Source organism: Motacilla alba, chromosome Z, assembly GCF_015832195.1.
Source record: "Motacilla alba alba isolate MOTALB_02 chromosome Z, Motacilla_alba_V1.0_pri, whole genome shotgun sequence".
NCBI classification, from domain to species: Eukaryota; Metazoa; Chordata; class Aves; order Passeriformes; family Motacillidae; genus Motacilla; species Motacilla alba.
Window position 1 is genome coordinate 7,554,167 of NC_052046.1, and position 25,864 is coordinate 7,580,030.

General features: G+C 46.7%; 1 protein-coding gene across 1 annotated transcript; it reads right to left on the reverse strand.

The window, feature by feature from the left end:
- Positions 1-19: 19 nt before the first annotated feature.
- LOC119696193 (aquaporin-7-like) lies at positions 20-11,819 on the reverse strand. The gene is made up of 6 exons (XM_038125890.1): positions 11,666-11,819; positions 7,930-8,056; positions 5,898-6,035; positions 5,053-5,171; positions 3,493-3,710; positions 20-2,676 (listed from the first exon to the last, which is right to left on the reverse strand). Exons 1-6 carry the CDS (start codon positions 11,753-11,755, stop codon positions 2,517-2,519), a joined length of 852 nt encoding a protein of 283 aa, XP_037981818.1. The 5' UTR covers positions 11,756-11,819; the 3' UTR covers positions 20-2,516.
- Between the last annotated feature and the right edge of the window lie 14,045 nt (positions 11,820-25,864).

Below are 25,864 nucleotides of genomic sequence, written 5' to 3' on the forward strand. Positions count from 1 at the left end.
GTTATTCCTGCTCCTGCATCTTTGCCTGAGAGCCCCCCCTTAATTTCAAATTTATAATAATTCAGAGGGAGAGGGTTTACATTTTCCAGTTCAGGGAAGGCTCCTGCCTTCCTTAGTAGACACGTGTCTTTTCAAACCAAGACAGTGCTGTATCTTTTCAGATGATGACATGATTTGCAATAATCCTGAAGCCAGAAGCTGCAAGATCCTTTGTTGCCTCCCTTTGTGGGAACTGCTGAGCAGAGAGTCAATGGTGTTGAATCCCATCAGCCTGGAGGACCCCTTGGTTTGTCACACATTCATTTGCAAAGCTGACCATTGAAACAGACACTTTTCAGTTGGGCAGGATCTCACTGGGGGCCAGTGAGATCCTACAGCCTTAGAAGCCCCTGATGCTGTTTTCTATACTGTAAGTTTTCAGGTTAGAACTGCACTTTAACCCATTCACTGCTGGTTTTCAGTTGCTCCTGTTTGTTTCCATTATTTTTCTATGCTATTCTGTCTTCCAAATACACTGGAATTATGGTAGCACCCTACACATTTTGTGCCTGAATATGGAAATAGAAATCACTGTTTTCAAGTAAGCATTGACTATTTAAACATCATCATCTCTAATTTTTGAAAAACCACCGCATAATTACACAAGACAAACCTACCTCACAGGGATGTTGTGAGGCTTTCATGAGTATTTGTATGACCTTCAGAAAGATGAAGCCATCCTGTAAGTGCTTAATAGTATTATAATAAATATTTGAATATTTTCCTCCAAAGTGATTTGGTATCTGAAGATGCTTTGGGGAGCACATGGACATGGGATGCAGAGGCAAGAGCAGTGTTCAGGATGGATTGTTTGGGGTGCTTCTTCAATGCAGTTGAGAATCTCTCCCTGAGAAGGGATGGGTTACAGTGCTTCCAGCTTATCTCTCTTGAGCTACTCAGAAATTCCCAGTTTATTTCACACAGGCCAGAAGACTGAGCTTTGTGGCAGCTGTTCTACTTCTGGCCTGCAGTCACTGTGCCAAATCTCTGCAGCCACCAGCCCCTGTTTAGGTGTATTTTTCTGCTTCCAGCACTGCCAAGGGCCCACCTTCAAATGCTGTTGCTGCATTGCCTGGCAACCACTCTCTGCCACCCCCAGATGACAAGAAATCCTCTCGTGCACCTCTCAAGCCCATGTGCATCTTGAGACAGGTGAAGATCTGTTCTAGCTGCTCTACTGACATAAAGTGAGCTCTAAGGAGAAAGCACACATGTCAGTACTTCCCACCCAACCCCACCCCATGCCACAGCAATACCTCAGTTATGCTTTTAATACTGGGATGGGAACGACCATTAAATCCAGTAAATGCCCTTTTCTGGAATTCTGTGCAGTAGTGATGTTCTGTCACTTCCCACTCTTGGATAACTCTGTGTTGTTTATTCATGGCACCCAACCCTGGGACTGCAGTTATGTGCTTGACATACATACTGTAGTTGCTTGAGCACTTTCTAGAAAAGTTAGGACTGTTGTCACCCTCCTGGGAACAGGCAGCTTCTGATAGTGTTCTGCCTCTAATCCAGTCACACCTCAAACTTGTAAGGCTGTTGCAGGCCCACTTCCTCATTCAGATGGAAGTAGCAGAATTCCTGTAGCAGCGGGGCAAGATCTTGCATTTCTCATGCATTCAGAGGTAGGAAAAAAGTATGGGGGGGTGGTTGTTCAAGATTTTGGAGACACTGTCACAGAAGTTCTCTGACTTCTTTCCTGTGGTGGTAGTTGGTGTAGCTCAAGTCTAGAGTGTCAGTACACACATGGTTCTTTGCTGCCAGCATGTTCCAGCAGAACTGTGGCAGGATTCAGGAGACCCTGTAATTTAGTTTAGTAACTTTTTAATGCTTCCTGAATGTTCAGATCAAAAACAACAAAATAAAAAACAAGCACAAAAAAACCCCAAACAACCCAACAGGTTCGTGTTTCTTTTTCAGATTGTCCTTGTTCTTTTCTCTTCTGTGCTCTTCCAAACTAGGTGTTTGTTAGGGTGACAGATATGCAAATGAAGCAAGCCTAGGCCCATGGTCCATCACTGTGGTATCTGCCTCTTACCAAAGAATATTCCATATCAAAATTTATGTGTTAATTGACTTAATCATGTTGTATCTGCCACTACTGATGCCTGTATTTTGATTTGTATGAATATATATGTATCTGGAGACTTGTAGCTCTGCTTTGCTTTTCTTCAGAATATAATGATTGAGGGTTGAGTTTTGTTTTGGGATTTGTTTTGTTTTGTTTTGTTTTGTTTTGTTTTGTTTTTGTTTTTTGGTAGGGTTTTTTTGTAGATTTTTACAAAGGGAGATTGAATAATTCCTTCAGGTCACAGCCAGGTCTAGCCCTACATAGGTCTTCTCAATATCTCAGATACCAAGTTTATCTGTTTAAGCAGAGTAGGTTTACTGAAATCTAGTCCCTCATCTGTCCACCAGCATGGTGGACAAACAGATGTGCCCTTCACATGTGTCGTCACAGCACATGGCCATCACAGTCTGGAAGTCTCCGTGACTGCCTCTTGTTTCTCATGTTCCAATTCTTGGACAGGCTGGTTGTGAAATTCAATGCAGAGTTTGTACATTAGAACACCAAAAAGACTTCCCAGAACTGGAGCTGTGATTGGGATCCACCACCAGGAATGGTCAGCCCTAAAATGAAACATAGGACAGGCAGCTGGTTAGCCAGACTGGAGCCACTGCCCTGCCATCACATCCTGCTGGGGCAGGAGTGAGCTATGTGAGCAGGGGAGTCCGTCCCACTGCAGGCACTAAGCCTACAATTGGCTTAGACAAATTTGCTGTCCCCCCCACAAAACTGGAGGGAAGGTCATTTTCCCCATCAGCATGGAAAGGTGGCTTCACACTGCAGGTTTCTTTTTCTCCAAAAGAAATGGGCTCTGTGGCCTTGATGAGTGAGACTCTCAAACAGACATAGGCATTTTGCCTCCCTGTTTCCAATAAAATCTGTGACTCCTCTACTGAGCTCTCAAATATATCTTCTGGGAATTTAAGGAAAGTGGGCATCCGGGACAGGAGATTCCAGTAATGATTTCTCCATAGGAGAAGTCATAACAAAACACCATCTTACTAGATAGAGGAAGGCAAGGTTTCATGTCCAAATTCGGACTCTAAATTTAGGAGACCAATCCAGCAATCCACCTGCATTCAGGTGAGCTGCATTCTGACTCTGCTCACTGCAAAAACTAGCTGGATCTCCAATGAGCAGGCAGACAATTTGGTGCCCAAACTGAGGTCTCTGTGTGTCAAGGTGAATCCCATGCCGGGAAGCAGTGTACTCCGAATTTTGTGTACATAATGCACAAGGCTCCTGTAGGCACAGCCCTCACATTCTGCAGTGATACCATCACTTGGTCGGGAGAAAAAAGGCTTCATGACACATTTTATCTTGTGCTTATCTCCTCCCCTGGCAAGCTGAGCAGGGTAAGAGCAAAACAGGTCACTCACGTGAAGACGTCCATTCCCCAGCCAGCAACTGCCGTGAAGATCCGTGGGGGCAGGTCCCTGGAGGGATTTATGGCATAGCCTGTGTTCAGCCCCATTCCCAGACCAATGCCCAGGACCAGCATACCCGTGAGTATGGGCTGAGCGCCTTTGACAGCTGCGTTGTTTTTCTCGTCATGGATGACTAGAATACCCAGGATCAACATAACTGTTGCTGTAAACTGCAGGAGCAAAAAAGGGAGAACAGCATGTCAGGAGAGAGAATGGGGATGGTTGAAAGAGCATGCTCAACAGAGCAAAAGAGACTTCCCAGAATGAAAGAGCAGATGAGATTCATGGTCTGATTAAGGCAGAATGGACCCAAATATTACTCCCTCCTCACAGGTGGACTGAAGAAAATTCTTTTCTCAGCAAAAACCTCATCACCAAGACTGATAAAAACTTCTCAGCAATGTCATCTCTCTTTGTCTTTCAAGTCAGGGAAATGGGTTATTTTAAGTACATTTTGTCTAATAAGAGCAGAGCCATAACAAGCTGCTCATGAGACAAACCTGATCATCCCTGGAGGAAGTGATGTACAGCCTGTGTACAGATACTGGATTCTCACTGGGGAAACTCAATTTCCCATCAGTGACTACATAGCTGGCATTTGTAGATTTGCAGTGCCCAGGACATCAAGAAGCATAGTTTTGATAGAGATGTTGACACCTGTCTCTTTCTGCTTCAGAAAATGCAGCTGGAGAGACTTGGGCTGCTTGCACAGACACCAGCAAAAACGGAAAACCAGAAACTGCAGCTTTTGGCAAGGCACTGTCACTCTTATTTGCTTTCTTCTGCATCCAGGACACTGGTCCACAGAAGGCTGAGGGGATCCACTCCCCACCTCGAGGCTCTTCCGCCATCCTCTTCATCATGCCCAGGCAGGAATTTTATCAGCTCAAAGTCCAAATCACAGGCTTTCCAAAGATTGGAAGTGAATCTTCCCTCTCTAGTGTCTCATTGCCCCACATCCCCATGAAGAATCCCTTTCCTCTTTCTGGGCATCTGGACACTGCACTGTAAGCTGGCAATCCGCTGCACAGTCTCAATGGATCTGTTCAAACGCAGAGTCCAGCCCAGGCTGTGCTCATGTGGAGACAATCCCAGGCTCTCTGTGCTGGGGAGAGGCAGCCAGCACAGCTGCCGAGGAGCATGGAGAGGGTGTAGAATCCAATAAAGGAAGGAACAGTTCAGCCCAGCACCCAGAGGAGATGGCTGGTGATGCAGCTCAGCTTCTCACTTCTTGCTGCTTGAACGGCATGCAGGGCAGGTGTCTGGAGAGCCCCTGGACCAAGCTGTGGAGCAGCCTTCATGGTTTAGGCTCTGGGCAGAACCCTTTAGGCTTGCTCATCCACTAAGGTGCCTTGGATCTTACCTTTCAGACACCTGCCTGGATGCTGGGCTCCTTGGGAAAAGAAGTTGTGGTTGTTTGTGCATGCAGGGCTGTGGGGACCTGTAGCAGCCCTGCAGCAGCACCAGTAACCACCCACTTTCTCCTGGCACACCACAGCCATTCCCACTGACCTCTGTGAAGAAGGCTCCCTGCAAGGATACATTGGAAGCAGGGTATGTAGAGAAGATCATCGCTGTGGCAGTTGGTCCTGTCACTGTAAAGCTCCCATTGGTGTAGTCATAAATAGCATCTAGAAAAGTGGGAATTATGGAAATTAGCACAGCATTTCATCCCACAGGACACACACACAAGTCCACCTGTTGCAGCCAACACAGACATCAGGGAGAAGGGAGGCAGTGGAATATGTGATGGGGGTGACACACTCCTCGCAGAGCATGATCTCACCAATATCTGCTACCCACAGACTTTGGTCTGCACTCACTTCCTTACAACTACCAGCTCCCTATCCCTGCTCCAGGAGCCTGGGGTAGCCTCGGTGGTCTGGAGGCCTCCAACCCTCTGCCCCTCAGAGTCATGCTAGAGACAATGGGTGATGGGTACTCTGCTCACAGCTCAAAACCCCAAATGGCTGCACACCTGTGTTCCACAGAGCAGTAGAGTCCCCCCAGAGCTCCAGCATCACCTAATACATAGTAGTTCATATAAATAAGCCCCTGCAGACCTGGAAACAAGATGCTGACAAAATGCAGCTACTGCCTTTTTGCTGAAGACAGGTCTTGGACGTGGGAATGCCCTGAGTAAAAGGAGCTGTGTTCTCCAGGATGTGCGTGTCCTTCCCAGAGGTCTATCTGGTACCTGCTCGGAACTTGAGCTGCGATCTGTCCCACAACCTAGGAGCTTGCCCTCCTCACCCAGAAATCATGCTGGGTAGTGCAAAAGGACACGTTTTGACAACACTGTGGGTTCACTGAAATTCTGCCTACAGCAACCTCTGTGACAAAAGACACAACCATACCATAGTAGAGAGCAAAGACGGTGGCTGCTGCCATAAAGGAGCCCAGGAACTGGCCGATTACATAAGCTACAAGCGTTGTCCAGGAGATGTTTCCTAAAACACACTGTGTAACGGTGATGGCAGCATTCATATGAGCTCCTGCAAAATCACAGGGAAAAGAAGCCTCAACACTGATGCAGCTGTTTTGGAAAATGTGACATGATGGGTGTCCCATCCCTAGAAACATTCAACACCAGGTTGGACACGGCTCTGAATAACCTGCTCTAGTTGATGTTTCTGCTCATTGCAGGGCAGTTGGACTGGATGAACTTAAAAAGGTCTCTTCCAACCCAAACTATTCTTTGGTTCTATGCCCCATGCCCCGCAGTAATCACCCAGACATACCCAGAACAAGAAGACTCTCTCAGATCAGGGTATTACTCCTGCACAAACACAAAATGATCCTTTCTACAGTTGAATCATGCAGGTAAAAGAGCTCCTAGCTTGTCTTCTAAGAATTCTGTAGACAACAGGCCGCCTCCAGAGACTGGGTCATCTCACCTGTCAGACATACCTCTCTTGGGAAGGTATGAGTTTCCCTGTGAGTTTCTCAATGAGCTTCTCCCTACTGAGCTTAAAAGAGACCATACTTCACATTTTCAGTAGCTACTGGTAGATGAGGACCTGTGTTTTGATGGAACGCTTTCTGTGGAGGAGGCTGGTATCACGATGGTGCTTTTGAAGACTAAGTGGGTCTGGGTCTCATGCCCTTGATACAAACCACATGTGTTCTCCGGGCCTCCTATCCCCAGGAGTCTAAAGAAAATATTTGTTTTTACTGCCTGATAGGTATAAACTTTGAGGGTCAGTAAATGTTCCAGTCTTCATAACCATCTTATACTCCAGAATCCAAAAGGGGTAAGATGCAGACACCCATCATTTCATCAAAGTGCAGGACAGAGTGATGTGGAAGTACATGTACTACCTGCTACAGTCCAACAATCACAAATGGAATAGGGGCTGATCCCTTCTTAGACCCTCTGCTCTTTTGTGGGTATGGCCAGCCATTTCAGAAACCACAAAAAGCATCTTGTGACACAGATAAAGCCAAATTACTATGTCAAGAAGGTGTGAAGTTTGTTATGTAACAATACTGTTGCTGGCTGAGCTGAGATCCCTTCTGCACTGCCCTCTGCCCTCAACAGATCAGCTCCTTCTCAAAAGTCACTTGTAACTGCAGGACCTGCTTTCCTCAGTCCACTTTCCCCAGGATGTTTCCACCAGCTCCAAAAGGACATGAAAATCAAGAGCTGACTGCTCTTGACTGCTTACATGGAAAATTTTTCCTTTCCAAGGCGACCCAAGATTTGGACCTCTGTCTACTCTAGCAGTTCAAGAGCAAGGAGTTGCTTTAACTTTCTGCCCATTAGGGCCCTTAATGTTTTCTCCTGGCGCAAATGAATGCAGAAATTGCAGAAGGCAAAGGTAATGCTGTTGTCATGTGATGGATGCCACTTCGTGGCCCCAAAACACCACTCCCCAAGTTCATGGGGGGCATCTGTGCATGGGGGCGTGTGATAAGGAGAAAATTTGCATACCATTCCTTTTGCAACATCAGCCGTAAGCTCTCCTTCGCAATAAATTATTTACTTCCCCATGGGTTGTATCTGCAGCAGGTTTTGGGAGCTCCTTGTCTCCTTGGGCCGTGTTGGCATGTCCCAAATGGGGGAGCTGCTGAAACTCGGCTCTGCTGGCCACAACAGAAGGGGCTGGCCAAACCTCCTCCCCTGTCCCTGTCCCACTTGCCCTCCCTCTCCCCCACAGCTCAGAACACAAGTCTGGGGTCAGTTATTCTGTACATATGCTGTGCATGCCTTGCCCCTGGCCTCTCCTGCTTTTCATGCCGGGGACTCTAGGACTGCTTTATTTAGGTGAGGGCACTGCCCATGCCATAACACACCCACACACCTCTCCACACCCCTCTCCTCCTGTGCCCAATGCACATGGTGTTTTTGGGACATGGATATGCCCCATGCCTGACAGTGCTGCTCACCAGAAACTCTTCCAGCCGCATAGATACCCAAGGTAACGCCAATGCCAAATGCCATATTGATGCTCAGATACTGACCACTGTTTCCTTTTCCCAATACCACTTGTGCCACAGAGGACAAGCCAAAAACCTGTGTAAAAAGGAAGAGATAAAGGAGTGTTAAAAGTATTCTCGTTGCTGTGGTAGACTGAGCTTCTTTGCTATTTTTTCTGCAAAAGCAATGAGGTCCCAGAACCAGGAAGTCTCTAAGGTGTCAGAAGACAAAGAACAGCCTTGCCCTGCAAAAATTGAAGTGATACCTGTGATTGGTGCCCACAAAACCAAACTAGGCACTCTCATTATGGTTGGGTATGGGGAGACAAATCCCAAACACTCACACCAAGAGCTGTGGCTCAGTGGGGGTCATTCACACAGCCACACTGCAGATGTGTCTGCCTGAAACCAGGAGCATGAACTGGGGGAGCATCACCGTGGACCACAGGGAGACAACATCCAAGGTGGATGGAAAGAGGGTGGATGGAAAGAGAAAATTCTTGCTGTCCTTCTTTTCCTGGTGTGCAATTTATTAACTACTTATATAGTTTGGGCAGCACACAGCTATTTGCCAAACTCAACCCTAATTTTGGTAACATCCCAGCAAAAGACAAGAAAGGAAATTCTGGTTTAACTTTTCCATTCAACACATATATTTTCAGTTCAGAAACAGTCAACATTTCAGTGGGTTTTTTTAGTGACTAAAGGAGAACCAGGGGAAAAAACTAGAAGTAAACACTCTTCAGCAGGAAAACACATATTCAAGACATTGCTCTGTCCTGAAAGAGAGAATTCTATTTCATACTTTTGATGTGGTAAGAGTGGAAAAGTCAGTTCTTTGCATGCTCTTACCCTGAAATCTAATGAAGGACAAGGCATCTCTTGAGGTTTCTGCCTCACAAACCACTCACAAACCAAGGGTTTGGAAAGTGTATCCTATTCCTTGGATTGCATTGATGTTTATCCAAGACATGAAAGACATGTCTTTCAAAGACAAGCAAGTTAATATGTTCTCCAGCACATAAACTTCTGCTTTGGCTTGTACTATTTAACTGTGATTTTTTTCTGGCTACTCTGCCTGCATCCAAATTTTATCTTATGTGTCTGCTTCCCCTCACTGCTTTCAGACTTCACCCAAATCCCCTGTTCCCCAGAGAGGCTGGTCTTCTTATCGCTCTTATAGACACAGACCACACACTGTGCTCTGCACAGAGCTACAGCCCCCACAGTGTGAGCCCTTCTCAGTCTGCCTCAGCGAAAGCCCCCAGAAACAGTTTGCGATGTCCCCTTAACATCTGCAAATTACACAAATTCTATCTCTGACTTTTCCATCTCTCTTTTTCATCTCTGATTTTTCCAGTGCCAGATACAAAAGACAGCAAATAAGTAAGGCACAAGTTTTGCAGGAGAGCACACAGGTGCAGAGAGAGGGTTGCAGAGGAGGAGACATGACTGTGGATAAACAGCACTATCCTGAAAAAAACCCCACAAGATAGGACACAGAATGTGTTTTTCAGTACAGATCCAAGCTTCTGTTTTCTTCCTGTGTCCTCACAGTCCCGTAACAACATTTATTTCAATTTCTTCTTCCTTAGTCCTTGTGCTGCTTAGTCCTGATGCCTGGTTCCTCTTACCAGCACTTCCTGTCCATTAAACTGAGAGGCCCTGGGGTGAGTGTTGTCGTCCAAACAACAGCCATGCAGGCATCCTGGAGGTGCATCCAGAGCACTGCCTGTCGCACTCAGGGCCAAGGTGCTGCTGAAGAGTTGGGCTCTCTGTGCTTTGTTCTGATGCTGAATGCAGTTTGTCTTCAGCCCTTGATGGGGCCCATGTGCAGTGCCCTCCTTTTCCCTCTTCCCTCACATGGATCAATGAAGGAACAGCCAGTGTGAGCTGCAGGCTGCAAAACCTGCCTTGAACTGTCAGAGTGAAGAGTAAATTCTCCACCTCATACTGCTTCCCTGACAGGATGACCGTGAAGTTGCTCTTTGTCACCTGGGAACTTCTACCACCAAATAACAGAGATTGGGAAAGGCAAAAGGGTTTGCTGAGCTGCTGCAGAGGAGTCATAGATATCTGTCCTCTGACTTACTATGGGTGCAAAATACCTGGGAGTGAAATTCAAAGAGCTGGATGTGCAAAATTACATTATCAAAAGCAGCCATGCTCTGTACAGGCAGTTGTTGTCCTTGGAAATAAGTGCCTTTCTTGGTACAGAAAGCTATGTCAGAAGGTCCCTATGCTTACACAAATCTTATTTTCTGCATCTTTAAATCTCCAAGAACAAGTTGTTTAGGTTAAACCCAGCCTTTGCTTGCCAGCCTCTGTCCAGTCTAAAGTGTCTCGTCCCAGGCTAAGTCCAGGTGTGGCAAATTGGCACAGATAGATACTGGGCCTTTTCAGAGGGAGGATCTCATTCTGCTCTGTTGATCAAACACTCAAAATCTCTGGTCCCAGTGGGTATGTCACCCCCACCAGCCCCCACAGTGACTGCAAAACCTTCCTAATTCTCTACCCAAACATTTCTGAAGCAGCCCAGGAGCTCAAACCTGCTTAATTATTTCTTTGTGAAACAGATCCCTCAGGCAAGGGGGCAGTTTATGTATGATTTACATAAGCAGTGTTCGATTGGCAGTAAGAAAATCAAAAGTGAAATTGTGGCATGCTTCACACCCTGTAATTACATTTCCTAATGGTGGGTTGTGGTTCTGGAGAATTTCTCTGGAAAGATCATTACCCTAGCAACCCCAAGGGGAGTATGGATGGAGGCTGTTTTCATTTTGCAGCAGCTGTCAGTAATAGAAGAGGCTGAGTTTGTTCTCCAGACCAGTTTAGAACCCCCCCACCTACACCACACCTCTAGCACAGCAGAAGGAAAAGCCTCCATTCACTGTGTGGGATCTTCTACAAGCATTGTAGATTCTACTCTTTGATTTCATTCCCCAAATCTTCCTCAATTTTCTCCTAGAAGAGAATTGAAAGAGCAACATGTCCAGGGCAGTGGAGCTGGGAAAGGGTCCACAGGAGCGTAAGTTTGATGAGAAGCAGCTGCAGGAGTTGAGGATGTTCAGTCTAGAGAAAAGGAGGCTCAGGGAGGACCTGATCACTCTCTCCAGCCCCCTGACAGGAGGGTGTAGGCAGGGGGCTGGTCTCCTCTCCCATGTAACAAGTGACAGGGCAAAAGGAAATGGCCTCAAATTGTGCCAGGGGAGGATTAGATTGGATATTATGAAAAATCTGTTCACCAGCAGGGTTGTCAATCATTGGAACAGGCTGCCCATGGAAGTGGTGGGTTTACAGATATTAAATATATAAAATACCATGGAGGTACTTAAAAGACATGTAGTTGTGGCACTTAGGGACATGGTTTAGTGGTGGCCTCCACAGTGCCAGGTTAATGCTTGAACTCTTAAAGGTCTTTCCCAACCTAAATAATTCTGTGATATTTTAATTCTGTCTGACCTACTTCACTCTCTCCCAGCACCCACCTCCCTTTCCCTGCATTACTTTTTTGCTCCAGAAGGCATTTGGCAGATGGTCTGCCTGCTGGGAGACTGCCACCCCACCAAAGCAGAGGGGTCAGCAGCAGCAGCCAACCACTGGGCAACCCTGAGGATGTGGTAGGAAACCACTGACCTTACAAATCGCTGCCTTAAATGACTGCACACACACACACACACATACGCACGCACAGACTCCTCCTTACCATGAGGATGAATGTTCCCAGTGCTTCTGCCAGCATCTGCCTTATGGTAATGTTACGAATCGTGAACACCTTCTTAGTCTTCTCCAGCATTGTCTTCCCCGCCTCCTTGAAGCTGCCTGTGCGCTCCTGTTGTGATGGCACACTTCACTGCACTGAGCCAGGTTACCCTTTGAAACTTGGCACCCTCTCTTCACCCCCAGACACCTTCTCTCCTTTGGTTAACCATGAACAAGCCAACAAAGCAGCAGCTAGCTTCAAAGTGTTTCCCCCACCCTTTCCCTCCCTTCCCCATATGCCATCCTATAAAAGCTGTATAGTAGGGATGCAATATTTCTGTTATGAGGGCATTGGTGACACTGTGCCTCTGCCAGGAGAGTCTAACCCCAGAACAGTGGAGCTGTCAAAAGCCTTGATGTGCTCCTGGTGCCTGTCTTTCTCCTTAATCTTTTCTACAGAAACTGAACAGGAATTTTGGCTCTGCTCTGCATTGTAACCCATTGACTGGTGGTTTGGTATTGGATTTTTTAAACAGATTGGATTGGGACTGTTTCCTGTGCAAGACTATTGGAAACATCTTCTGCACCAAGGATGCTCTGGCCTGGAGCTGGTGTGCTCTGCCGTCTGCAGCTGGGAAGAGCACAGTGCATTGTTTCAGGTGGATTATTTGCTCTTGTTGAATGCACCTGTGCATTCTGCAGGTGCCTTCACACTCACAGAGAGCCTTGCCACCAGCCACCCTGTCTGTCCTCTCATACAGGGCAAGGAGAAACCAACCTCAGCAAGGAGAGGTGACCAAAGAGGTCTTCAGTCTTACCTGGCTGCCAGAGCAGACCCATTGCTGTCCTGATTCCTCCTCCATCTCCTCATTCCCTCTGCCTATCTCCCTGCTCACCAGACGCTCTTACCTTTCCACGGTGAAAAGGTTTTAATACCTTTGCTTAATCATGGAAAAACATATCCACTGAACACTCAAGACCTTTTCCCTCAAGCCTTTTCTGGTTATTTGCTGGTTTTCTTCGCCTTCCTCTCAACCTGCTGCAGCTTCTCAGTGTGGCTCTGGAGGGGACAGCTCTGCAGAAGCGTCAGCAGCTGCCCTGATAGGGACATGGTGCTCTGCTCATGCTGCCCCTGGCCTTGCCTCCCTCTCCTCTACTGCATGGCAAAAGTTCATGAGCTTTTCTTTCACCCACAGGGCACTCAGCAGCTGTATGGAAGAACCTGGGAAGCTGATTCTCCTCTCTGCTCCATAGATCATCGTATGGCTTGTGGCAGGGAGAGTTTTATGTACTGGGGTAATCCCTCCTCCAGTGACAGATCAGCTATTGACCTCAGTGAACACCTGGCTAAATATGCAGTAAATTACTGGTCTGTCTCTGATACTGAGGATCATTTAATTATGATGGATGATAATCATGTTGCTTGCGAGGGTGTTTCTACAGCATATTTCTAGGTGGGAAGGTTTCTGTCCTGTGGGTCTGTGACCTATGCTGTAGCACAGAATAAATCTTTCTGGGTCACTTCATCTTCTGCCATGCAAATGTTTATTGGTGGAGCAGAAACCATGGGTCCTGGAGCAGCAGGTTGGGGTGGTGACAAGACCCTCAAGTTTCTTCTGCTCATGGTGATTTCCAACTGACTTTACATGTCACCTGAGATCCTCGTGTCTCTACATGCTGGAGATGTCACAGCCTTTCTCTGATGGACAAGGTATCAGTGGGTCAGTAACACCCACAACTGGACCTACAACTTTGTTTTTTCTCCTAGTTCTCAGGGAGCCTTCCAAGTGGATTCCTCCCCTGTGGGCAAACAGTGAAGTTGCTGTGTATCTGATAGGCTTGGTCTTCTGCATTCAGGCATCAAGTGTAGGCATCTCAGTATTCTGATTTGGGCTGAAATTCCCACTTCCCTGCTCTGTTCTGTTCCCACTTCCCTGCTCTGTTCTGTTCCCACTGAACTGCTCTGTTCCCCAGTTTCTGGGAACAGTGGGTTTCCATGTACTTGCAGTCTCCTCAGGGAAAAACGCAATCCCAGTTTGCAATAGGTATCTTTAGTTTGGTGATAATATTTGCAGCATAATTCCCAATATTACCACCAAATTCTGTAAAACTCCAGCATGCTTCTAGGAGCTTGTCCTTTTATACAGGTTGTTCCACAAGATGGCACTGAGACATTAATTTCTCCCCTTAAGATGTTCTGAAGGGCTCCTCTGTTAGCTGCTGAAAATGTGAGAATCCTTGAATTTTGAGGTTCTGAGGGCCATTTTGAGACATTAAAGTGACCTGCTAGTGTTCAAGGACTGTAAAAATAATGAAACCATCACCTTTCCAAAGGTCAAGTCGGTCAGAGCACCTCTGCTCTGCGAGTACACAAACACAAAGTGTGTGAGCCTGTGCCTGAGTTTATAACAAGCAGAGAAAAATGGGCGGCTCCAAAGGGTAATTCTTCCTCACCTATAATAAGCATCTGAGGCCCGACCTATGAGTCACGCTAGATACTGGCACTTTTCCTCCGTGTCTGCACACAGACATGGAGTGATGGGCTCCAACATGCAACCCCATGACTGCCAGGTGGGCTGGACTCCCCCTTCTGCCTGCATCCAGACATGATGATCTTGAGCAAGTGCAAGCCAAGTGAGTCAGCCAAGGGCTGGATTGCAAATATCTGCTGGTTTCCCAACAGCAACCTGTTCATACTTGCTCAGTTTCACTTACCCGCAGGGCTGATGAGGATCTCTGGGGTCACTAAATACTGTCCCCTACTGACATAGGCAGGCACACCATATCTGCTCTTTGGTCACCTGCATTTGAGTGGTAGATGATTGTTGCCCAACTTCTTCTGTCATACCTTGTTACCAGAATTTGCTGCTCTGAAGATTAGACACTTTCCTCTGATTTTCAGCCAAATTCTCAAAGCCATTTGTCCATGTGCAGCATTAGCCCATCAGCCTAACGATTAGCCCACTAGCCTAACTTACTTCTTGCAGGTGCTATCACTTAGTGATCCTGTAAGGTTTGTTGGAAGATCATTGGCTGCTCATGCTTAGCTCCATACCACCTCCTGATGTTTGCTTTGATACCCTCACAGGTTGAAACTTCACTCAACAGTGGTCTGACAATGATTTTGCCATGTTTTCCACTTCATATTAAGCAGCCAACGGCTAAACCAAACCCACTTTCCTCCCCAAGACAGGTGTGCTTTTAGCACTACTAATAAAATCTCAGCTTCGAAAGGAAAGTTTTAGCACAGTCAAGGTCCACCAACAGTTCTGGTGTTGATATCCAAGATAATGAAGAATCAGGAGAAAAATGCCCCTGGGTCCTGTAAGAGCAGCCCTGGGAAGAATGAGGACCCAGGCACTCCAGGGCATTCGGCAAGGAATAACTTCTCTGACTCAATTTGACAGTGCACATGCTTCCTCTGCACCCAGGAGCTAATTTATCTCTTAATTGGGCTAATCAGCAAGTGGAACATTGCCACTCCATTCACTTCAGCCCTGCTGGTGGAGCATTTTCTCCCCAGAGGCCAAGAGGAGCATAAACAGAGAGCTGAGGAGAAGAGCTGCTCACCATGGGCAAGAACAGCTTGTCCCTCAATCTGACCAAAAGAACAGGGCACTAAAATATCTCCAGTGCCCTTCAGGAAGCAAGACCCAGTCAGAGAGATCATAACAGCACTGGTATGACCTTCGCTGTCCAGAACAGACCCTGTTTGTCATAACCTGGAGCACCTTCTCCCTATGGTCTCATGTTCCACACTCATGGTCTATCTCCTTCTCTTCTTTATGGATGGCAGGCACCAAGCAAGTCTCACACACCCCACATGTCTCTCAGCAGATGTCTTTGCTCTCTGTACCACCAACCTCTTCATTCTCAGGATACTGGCCTCCACAGCCTTTCAGCTCACCCATTGTCCCTTGCCCTGAAGCCAGCCAAAAGTTCATCACCTGCGTGTGCTGCTCTTCCATGACACCTGCCTGCTCCAGTCACTCTGGTCAGAAGTGGGAGGTGGAGGGACATATGGAGACACGGAGTCGTTCGTGGGTGGGCTCCTGCCTTGGGCAGGGTGCTGCCCTGCTACAGCCTCAGGGCTGCTACAGCTGCGGGGCTACTCAGACAGAGGTAATCCATGAGGTAATGCTGCCAGCAGGAGCAGAATTATTTGTCTTTGTCTTTAGGGACAGAGCAGGGCTGTGTGTGATGGCGTTGCCAGGGGTGGCCCTGGCCTCATTGTTGGGCAACAGAGTGGAACCCTCCTGCTCACCAGGAACGCGTCCACCCCATACTGGGCCACGCTCCTCCTGCCCTCATCTGACTTATCAGACAGGATGAAGTCATTCTTAAATAGAGCAAAGCATGATGGTTTTTGAGGCACCCACCAGCTTTGATCTGTGAAAAGCCCTGGAAAATCTCTCGCACCCACAGATATTTAACAGAGAGTGAAATGGAGGCATAAGAGTAGATCAGGTCATAGAATCATAGAATGTCAAGGATTAGAAGGAACCATAAAGAACATTCAGTGCCAATCCACCCTTGCCATAGGCAGGGACCCCTCCCACTAGTCCAGGTTCCTCAGGGCCCTATCCAACATGGCCTTTAATGCTGACAGGGATGGGGTATCCACAGCTTCCCTGGGCATCTTCTTCCAGTATCTCACCATCTTCACATATTTTTTCTAAGATCTAGTTTACATTTCGCCTCTTTCAGTTCGTAACAATTATTCCCTGTTCTATCACTACAGCTCTTAACAAAAGGTCTCTCTCTGGCATCCCTTTGGGCCCCTTCAGATATTGGAAGGTTCCTATGAGGTTTCCACACAACCTTGTCTTCTCCAGGATTAACAGCCACAACCTTTTCTTAGTAGGGAAAGTGCTCTAGTCTTCTCATCAACTTAGTGGTTCCCTCTGGACTTTCTCTAGCAGTTCCATGTCTTTCTTATGTTTGGGGCACCAGAACTGTAAGCAGCAGAGGTCCCACAAGGTACCATGAGATTTCCAACATGGTCACGCTGGCTCCTCACCTGCCATCATCCCTCAGTTCCATGACCATCTTGTTCTCCTGACCTGCTCAAGGCCATGTTCCCACTTTACCCTTCTGTGTGAGAGCTTCTGCCTGCCTGTGCTGGGACTCTGCTGGGGGGCTGCTCAGGCCCACAGACAGAGCAGCAGACTCTGTGGGTTCAGGTGCTCTCTCTGAGCTTTGAGCTGCCTGCTCTGCTCTGCTTTCAATCCACAGATAAAGTGAAAGCTGGGGAAGCTACAGGCTCACAGGACATCATCACCCTGGAGAAAAGAGCAACCAGTCTTTCTCCTACAGGAGCACAAACACCCACATTCTGAGATTAAAGGGCGATCTGTAGGCTGGGGGAAGAGACGCTGGATCGGGTAAAAGAGGTTTTGAAGTTGCAGAGCATGGTGAAGCCAGCACACTGCTCTGAGTATTTCCCTGCCTCAGACTGTACCCAGAGACAGCACAGTGTGGCTGAGTCCTGCTGGACCGTTTGCAATGAGTTGGCTCTAACAAACAACGCCACTGACAAAACCCCTTGTACTTCATCCCATGCTGTCTCTTCTGCCTCATGCTTTCCCCAGGCACGCCAGTCTGGAGTGCAGGATGTTCTGCAAAACACACCAGCCCAGCATCTGCCTGAGCAGCACCAAAAAGCACAAGCTTGTGTTGACATTCACAAAGAGCAAAACCAGAGCAGGGCCTGCTGACAATCACACAGCCATGCTCCCTCTGCTGCTGGGCAAGGTTGAGCCAGTAGTTCTTCACAACCACTAGGTGCTTAGGGGTGTGCTGCATCCATACATTCCGCTCATAGAAGTTATGCCTGTAAGCCTTTCAAGAGATGATGCTAAACCCATAGGCAGGCCACAGAATCAGAGAATCATGGAACATTTTAGCTTTAAGGGGCCTTAAACACCACCTCATTCTAACCCTCTGCCATAGGCAGGGACACCCTCCACTAGAACAAGTTGCTCAGATCCCCATCCAACCTGGCCTTGAACAATTCCAGGGATGGGGCAGCCACAGCTTCTCTGGGCAATCTGTGCCAGAGCCTCATGACCCTCACAGAATTTATTCTTAATATCTATTATCTTAATTAACTATCATCTGTATTCTTAATATCTAATATCTGTCCTACTCCAGTTTAAGGCCATTCCCCCTTGCCCTATCACTTCAGGCCCTTGTAAAAAGTCCATCTTTTCTGCTGTCTGTTATCCAGATGTTTTGTGGGGTGAGAAGCCAGCTGGTGACACTGATCATTGCCCATATGTGTCATCAGTGAATTACCCAGCTATCTCCCCCAGAACACAACTGTGCTCTCCCATATCACACCTGCCACAGCATGTCTGAAGACCATACAGCATCTGGCATGACTCACATCAGTGCTGAGCAGTGCCTGCCTCGTGGGATTTGTCTCTCCAGAGGGGAGGGAAAGGCCAGGAAGTAGATGGCTGGGTCAGCTTTCCCAGTGCCAGCCCCCCCCAGCCCAGAGGGCTGCTGCTGCTGGCGCAGACGTGAAGGCATCCAAAGGAAACCCCGATAAGCTCCCAGTATCTCAGCTGTGAGGAGATGCCACACATTCTTTGCAGACATGCCCACAAATCCCCTTAGACACTGCCCAGCCTCTCCTGGAGCTTCAAGGATCCCCACAGGCATTTCAGTGCAAGTAGAAGTTTCCTCCAGCATCACCTAGGCCCCACCACCCTCATGATCCCCCAGCCCCTTTTGCCTCTTGTGCTGTTTTGAGACACAGGAAAGAGAGGACAAGTGTGGATCTGAATTGCTTCCTGTCCATTCTCATTCTTTCAGTTCCTGCATGTGAAGACATTGACCCAGAGGAATGCAGAGAAGCTGAAAATCCTTCTGTTGATGGGCCCTGAAAACAAGCCAGTTTTCCTAGCTCATGTAGTTTCCCAGCACAAGTTCTGGATGACACAAGTGGCAGCTTCATGAATTGTCCCATAGCAAGCATAGCACTGACATGCAGTTTATTTCTCTAAGCACAAGACACCACATTTCAGTCACCACTGACAGTGCAGACATCCCTAACACATGGCAATTGCTAATTTTTGTCACTGTCTTTTTTGTCCCTGTGTTTGTTTTTACGCAGACCCTCAAATGTACACATCCCTATTAGCCATTTCCTAGTGAAGAAGTAACTGTTACACACCACCGTCTGAATTTTGACTTCCTAGGAACCTCATTATCAAATCAAATTATCAATATATAATCTTATGAGAATGGCAGAGGATCTGTCCCTCACTCCTGACACGAACAAGTTCAAGCTCTCAGGAACTACCTAGCATGTATCAGCATAGGACCTGATATGATGGGCCTCTGACCACAGCACAGCCCCCAGGCTCGGCCACAAGATACAAACCATAAGAGGTCTGTGAAGATATGGGCAGTGATTTGGCACCTCAATTACTCATATATGTTCCAAACTCTAGCATTAGGCACAGCAGGGATCTGTCTGGACCTCACACCTACAGGAGCAGCCAGTGAAGAATCTGCTGGGAAATATGTGACTGCTGCAATGACTTTGCTCAGACTAAGCTCAAACTGCTATTAATGCACTAGGCTATGTAATGAATGTTTAAAAGCCCTTTACACAGAATGCTGAAGGTCCTAAAAAGACATCTAAAGATAGACAAATTCATGAAGATAAAAATCCAAGCATGGACACCCCTGTATCACAAGTGGTCCCTGAACTGTGAATCACTGAAGATTGTAAAATAGTTCTGGGGAAGTACTTTTCTTCTGTTCACACACTCGTCTCATGTTACACTCTCATGGATCTTCACAGGTCCAACCCATCCCAGCGACCACTGCCTGGCTACCCGTGCTGTCCAGTGGAATGGGATATCCACCACTTCAGTACTTAAGTCACAGGAGCAAAAGACTAACAGAGTTTACTAGCTGCTGTTTTTCAATTGCTCAGATCTGAGATGACATGAAAATGGTAAAAATAAATTCCGCCTCTACTGTTCACCAGTGTGAGACCTGAGCACCCACTCTCTTCCTTGCCCATTTCCCCATCTGCAGGGGGTGGCCAAAACACCTTATTCAGATGCAGCCTGTGGTAGGCAGAGGAGACATTTGCACCTGCACGCAGCATGTTGTGTGATCTTTGCTAAAACACCAGCCCCAGCTGAGTGCTGGAAGTGTCATCAGCTGCTGGGTCATCCTTCTCATTACTCTTTTCTCCACTGTGCAGTGCAGATAGTGACCTCTTCCAGTTCCAGGACAGCCAAGGACATCCACTTTACCACTGGTGTTGTCAGTGGTCAGAGGGACAAGTGGGAGCATCCTTCATACCTGCAACAGGTCAAGCCAGCAGAGCAACTCTTCAGCTCACCAGAGCACTTACTATAATGCCTACAGCAATGCAGCAATTCAATGACATTTTAGATACAGCAAAAGCTTTACTTGAGGGATATCTATTGCACTGTGGTAGAGCTTCCTTTCTCTTTCCCTTCAGGAGCTGGAGGAGGCCACATCACATGCGTCATTTAAAAGCAGTCTTGAAGCAAAAGGCACTTGAAAACTCACCATGGGGAACGATCATGCTCAGGGCAGTAAATAACTGACTTTGTCTTGTTCATCTCATATTTTATGGCCTTTTCTGTTTGTACAGTGCTTCACAGGAGAAGGCAAGCTAGCAGAGCAGAGCCTGCTCTCTGCTCACCTGCCTCCTCCCCTGTGCAAGCACCATCTCCCCTCCTGTGCTTTCTCTTCTGCTCAGCTCCATGGGATGGTAGCTTTGAATGCCACACCACCCCACTGCAGTCACACAATACTGTCAACAAGGGCCTGTGGGACAAAAACACTGCCAGAGCCCTGGGAGCATTGCAGGACCCCTGGCCACACTCCCTCCTCTGCGCCTGGGGTGAGAGCTTGCACCCTCCTCCCTCCTGGTCTGTCCAGTCCCTGATCCACGTGGGAGCCGTAGTGTAGCAGGGAAAAGGAGTGTCAGAGCAGGGTCTCACTCCCTTGCAAGTGCTGTGGGGCTTGCCAAGGGTCATCCTGGGAATTTAGGACATGAACAAGATCCTCTGGACTCACAGGACCTCATTTAAAGCCTGCATTGGCAATCACATTAGAAGCAGCAAAGGGGAAATTTTACAATCAGCAATCGTATGGGACACAGTACATTTGCTGAAGACACATAGTGGTATGGGAGAACAGAGATATCTGGCTTCACCGTGGTCTCCTTGGGCTGCAGCTGGCCTCTCAAAGCGTGTGTTTGTTCAGGAGCTTTGGATAAGTTCTCATTAGCTTTTATTTCTGTCATATTATTGCCCCATATTTTTTGGACTCTGACTTCTTTGGAAGCACTGCCAAAATAATCCATCACGGTGCCTTGTACCCAAAGGCAATAGCCTGATGGAAGACATCATGCCCTGATCAACATCTGCATAGAGCAAGATATGACCCAGGAGTGACAAAAACATGTTATGTTCTACGTTGTCAGCACTGAGGGAAAAAACGTGTTCATAATTTGCATTTGTTGATTCACACTTGCTAACAGGATAGCGAGACTGAGCAACACAGAGCAGCTGAGATTAATGCATCCTGATCATCTTCAAGGTCTCAACAGACTGACCCTAATCCATAATCCAGGGTCAAAGTCTACATTATTCTGAGTTTTTTCTGAGCTAATTCAACACTCATCTACTTATTGAAATGAAGCTAATGTCCTGAAGGTCCTGAAGAAAGCATTCCTGATACCTTAAATTTCTTTGTGCCTGCTGACAACCCATAACTGTGAAGAAAACTGCAAATCCCATGGAAAAGTCCTACAATATCAGCTGGTGGTTGACTTGGATGACCACATGTACGGAAAACGGTGCTCCCATAGGCAGTGTCCTACCCAGCCTGTCTGGAAGGAGTTTATCCCTCACAGATGCTGTCAGCAGTTGCTGCAGGACCCAGAGGTTTAATCAGAGGTTTCCCTGTCAAGCACTGACCCGTCTTGCCGGATCTGTCCTGCTCAGCTTTCAGCACATGATAGGATCATAAGCCAAGGCAAACGTAAGCAAAGGAGAGAAACAGAGGATAGAGATCTCCAGTACGCAATTACACACATAACGATGTTATGTTATGCACAAAGGTGCGTGAAATATGTTTAAGAAAAAAAATCTGCATAGATAGGAGAGTTGCTCATAGTCCAGGATATTATCAGATCTGGGAAAATGCCATGTGAATGAGTCACTGGAACATCAGTCAATTGCTGTTTACAGAAAATGCCACAAAATTGGCTGTTGTAGTCCCTCTCCTGGATTTGTATTTCCTTTTCATAGTTTCTATAAATGATTGACTAAAATGTGCTATGGACCGCTCTCTTGCATTACAGTTACCTCCCTACCACCTTGCTCCAGTCCAGTCCCTCCTCCCTTTCTCAGTAAAACGTATTTTAATGAAGTATCTTTTTCAGATGATGGTTAGAGAGCAAACCAAGGCCCTTTGAAAAAATGTTTTGCATACTCCTGCCACAGCAGCTCTCCAACCAACCTGCCAGGATGGTTGTGTTGTAGCCTTATGTCAAGGAGGGACACCAAATGAGACTGATCCAGCAGTCAGTCACCATTCCTTCAGGAGCTGCTGTTCACTATCTCACTTCCCCAGAATTTAACTCCTGAAAAATTTAAAAGCTGGTGATCTGCAGATCAAGACTGTCACAGAAGGCTTGTAAATCAGAGATGGTGCCTTCAGCCCCAGCTAGAAACCAACAGCCAGACAGCAGAGATCCCACAGCATGGGTAGCACCCTCAACACAGCTGGATCCCTGGTTGTATGGATCTCTGCTGTTGGATGTTCCCTGCCCTGAGCCCTGTGCTGGGCTGGCCTCAGACAGGCAAGCACCTCCACAGTAGAGCAGCTTCTGGCTTAGCTCCCATTCCAACCACCCCAAATGGACAGGGGTAAAAACAGAGGAATCAGGGAGGAAACAAGAGGGACTGTCCGAGGAAAAACTGGGAAGCAGGAGGGTCCTATGCCCAGACTCACTGTGGTATGGTTTGTGCAGCATAACACATTGTTGCCTGGATAAGCCTGGGCAATGCTAGACTCTCTCTGGATCCTGGGCTGCTGTGAGCTGCCGCCACATTCCCAGAGAGCAGCACAAATCACTTCCACTCACTGTTTGCAAAGGTCTTGGTTGCAGGAGACCAAACTGCTTAAACAAGCCTGCAGCTTCAGGGTTGACACTGCCCTCAGTGCTTCTTCTTTGTGCAGTACTGAAATCTACCCTCCTCTCTAGAAGGAAGAGGCTGTGTGGGGGCAGCCATACTCCATGGAGCATAACCTCCCCATAGCTAAAAGCCATCAGGAGCCTCCCTACCTCCTGGTGTACCTCCACCATCTTAAAAGGAGAGCTCTACATGTGTGTCTGCACGTGTGCCTCTGTGAAGAAGCACAGAGAGGGAGAGACTGGCATGCTGCAATGAGCATTTCAAACAAAACAGTATAATTACACATATTTTTCTCTCATGAGCAGGATGGGAGCTCAGCATGTAACATCTGTTGCTTAATGCATTCCTAGATAGCACACAGATATTATGCTGATAAGCACCACTTAAGAACCAAGATAGTGAAGAACAGAAAGTAATGATTGTAGTTACATAGAGAACAGGTCAGATCTTAGTGTGACTTTAAAGCAACCTGGTTTCCACCCTTCCATTTGTCATCATGAAAGTAATGCATATAGCAGTGAAGAATTTTAATAGCATTTTAGAGGCAATAATAGCTTCAGAAAGATGACTTTCATTACACGGCTGTACAGCTGTCCCTGGAAACTGCAGAGGGCCACATCACATGCCATTTATGTCCTGAATTGAAAAAACATATTTTGGAAATGAAATACCTATATGGATGATCTTGTTCTGTTTGAGAATCTAGACAAGACCAAAATTCGCACCTGCTTCAGATCTTTGGCCTCCACCAGAGCACAGTTTACCACGTGAAAGGCATGACCAAAACCAAGAGGTGCCCACCCCGTGCTTTCCACACACTGGCCTCTTCCAGTGCACCATGACAGTGCTTCCCATGCTGGGCTAGCTCCTTATTCCCAGCTCCAAGAGGTGGCAGCAGCACCCCTGCCATCGGGAAGCCACTGCTGTGAGGGACTGCCCTTGGAACAGGAGAAGGACTGACACCCAGGGGAGATGCATGTGCACACCCACCCGATCAGACAACCTCAGCATCTCTAAGCTGACCACCAGCTGCAGCAGGCCTAGCACGGTGGACACCCATAATATAATAAATAATAAATAAATAAGCACATATAAATAAATATAAATAAGCACATATAAATAAATAAATAAATATAATAAATAATAAATAAATAAGCACAGGACGATTTATTGGAAAAAATAATCAAAACAAATTTTAAATTTTTTTGCATCTCACTAATTTTTTCAAGTTAATAAAGAGGGGGAAAACTGCTTTTGGGATTGAACAGAGCCCTGAGACTCTTCTCATTATTCTCAAGGGAATCTTGACAGCACTGCCCATTACAAAAACCTTTGCAGAAGTATCAGCTGCTGTGACTGTCTCCAGCCACCTCAGAGACTAAAGGTTGAAAACAGTTCACAGTTGTCAGTAAAGGAAGAAAGAAAAGAGAAACAAACATGGTCCTTCTCTCAGATACAATACAACCTCAACAGAACACACATACAATGGAGAAAAGGATGAGGAGAGCCAGCAATAGACAAAAGCTCCTTGCATCCTGGGATGAAAAAAATCATCCCACTAGTTCTCATCCCACATGCAATGATGAGACTTTCACCTGAGCACATCAACAAGGGTGTGTCACTAAGCTGGGTCCTGTCACATCTTTGTAGGTGGCTTCTTGTCTTTGGGAGTCTCCTTCTTCTGCCATAGGATGCAAAAATATTTGGAGGTCTGCCTCTGTCAAAGCATTGATACAGCCCAGTAAATATAATTCTTGAAGTTGCTGGTGAAAGACACAAGCTTTGGCATCCAAGCTTATCTTGACCTGGGCTGGTGTTAGTTTACATTAACAATTGCCAGTGGTCAAGTAAGTTCTGTATAACCTGTTCTGGCTTTATCTCTGTGTTACCATATAGGGTAAAAATGGCAAGCATAGGTAGTCACTGCATAACAAGAAAAAGCCCTTTAGGTTAATTGAGGCTGGGGAAAGCTGTTGTGCAACTTTTAAACTTTACCTGGAAACTGCTAGGAAGGAGAAAGGATGTAATGAGAAAAAAAAAAAAAAAAAAAAAAAAAAAAAAAAAAAAAAAAAAAACAACAACAACAACAACAACAAAAAAAAACACATGAAAATTGCCTCAAACAGACTGCAGGCCTGAGGAGCAAAGAGTACAACCATGAATTTTGTGCTTGTGCTTGGTGACAACTCAGGACACTGATGACTCACAGAGACAAGCCACCACCACCTCTCTGCTTAAGGAGGCTGGTGCCATCAGCCACAAGACTCAGGGACATCAGAAGGTGAGGATAGAACTGGAGAGGAAGATTAGATATTGCAACTTTCCTTTGTAGCAGATTTAAGAGCATTATGACTAATAAGGATTTTTCTGTATTAATCTGGATTATAAGTCTTAGTATCATTGCAACTGGACTAATAATAAATTTATTATCTCTTAAGATTTTAATAAAATGTTTGGCTCTGTATGAATATAATACATTCATCTTGGCACATAACAATATTTTAAGCATGGCATGACAGAAGCTGTCAGAAACCCGAGCTGATTGCCAGGCGCTGGCGGAGCAGAGCTGAGAAAACCTCTGCAGACAGCGGCTTCAAAGACACGGGTGAACCCTGCACAAACCTTTTCCCTCGAAACCTATCCTGCCTGTTGAACTGTTTGAGGATGCTCAGGACAACTGTTACTCTCACAGCAAGAGTTGCAGCTATTCAAGGTTCTCCCGCTGGGAATTTTCGAACAAATTTTTTAAACAAGTATGAAGTATCACCTCCTCCCAGGTTGTGCCCACATGGTAGCCCCCATCTCTTCTTGGACTGTCAGTTAAGCCCTTTATTTATCCAAACTGATCTTTTCCACAAACTGCTGTAGCTCTGAAAGAGCTGTGAGCTGAAATTACAAATGAGGGTGGGATCACTTACACCCAGGCTCACTGTCTTTGACTCATCTACAATTGGTTCAGGTTTAGAGTCACCTGTGAGAATGTAATTCTGATGAAAGGA

Coding starts and splice junctions, on each gene's coding strand:
- LOC119696193 (XM_038125890.1), bottom strand. CDS start 11,755: ATGCTGGAGAAGACTAAGAAGGTGTTCACGATTCGTAACATTACCATA. Junction 8,057..11,665: donor TGGGAACATTCATCCTCATG/GTAAGGAGGAGT, acceptor CTTTTTACACAG/GTTTTTGGCTTGTCCTCTGT. Junction 6,036..7,929: donor TGCGGCTGGAAGAGTTTCTG/GTGAGCAGCACT, acceptor GTGATTTTGCAG/GAGCTCATATGAATGCTGCC.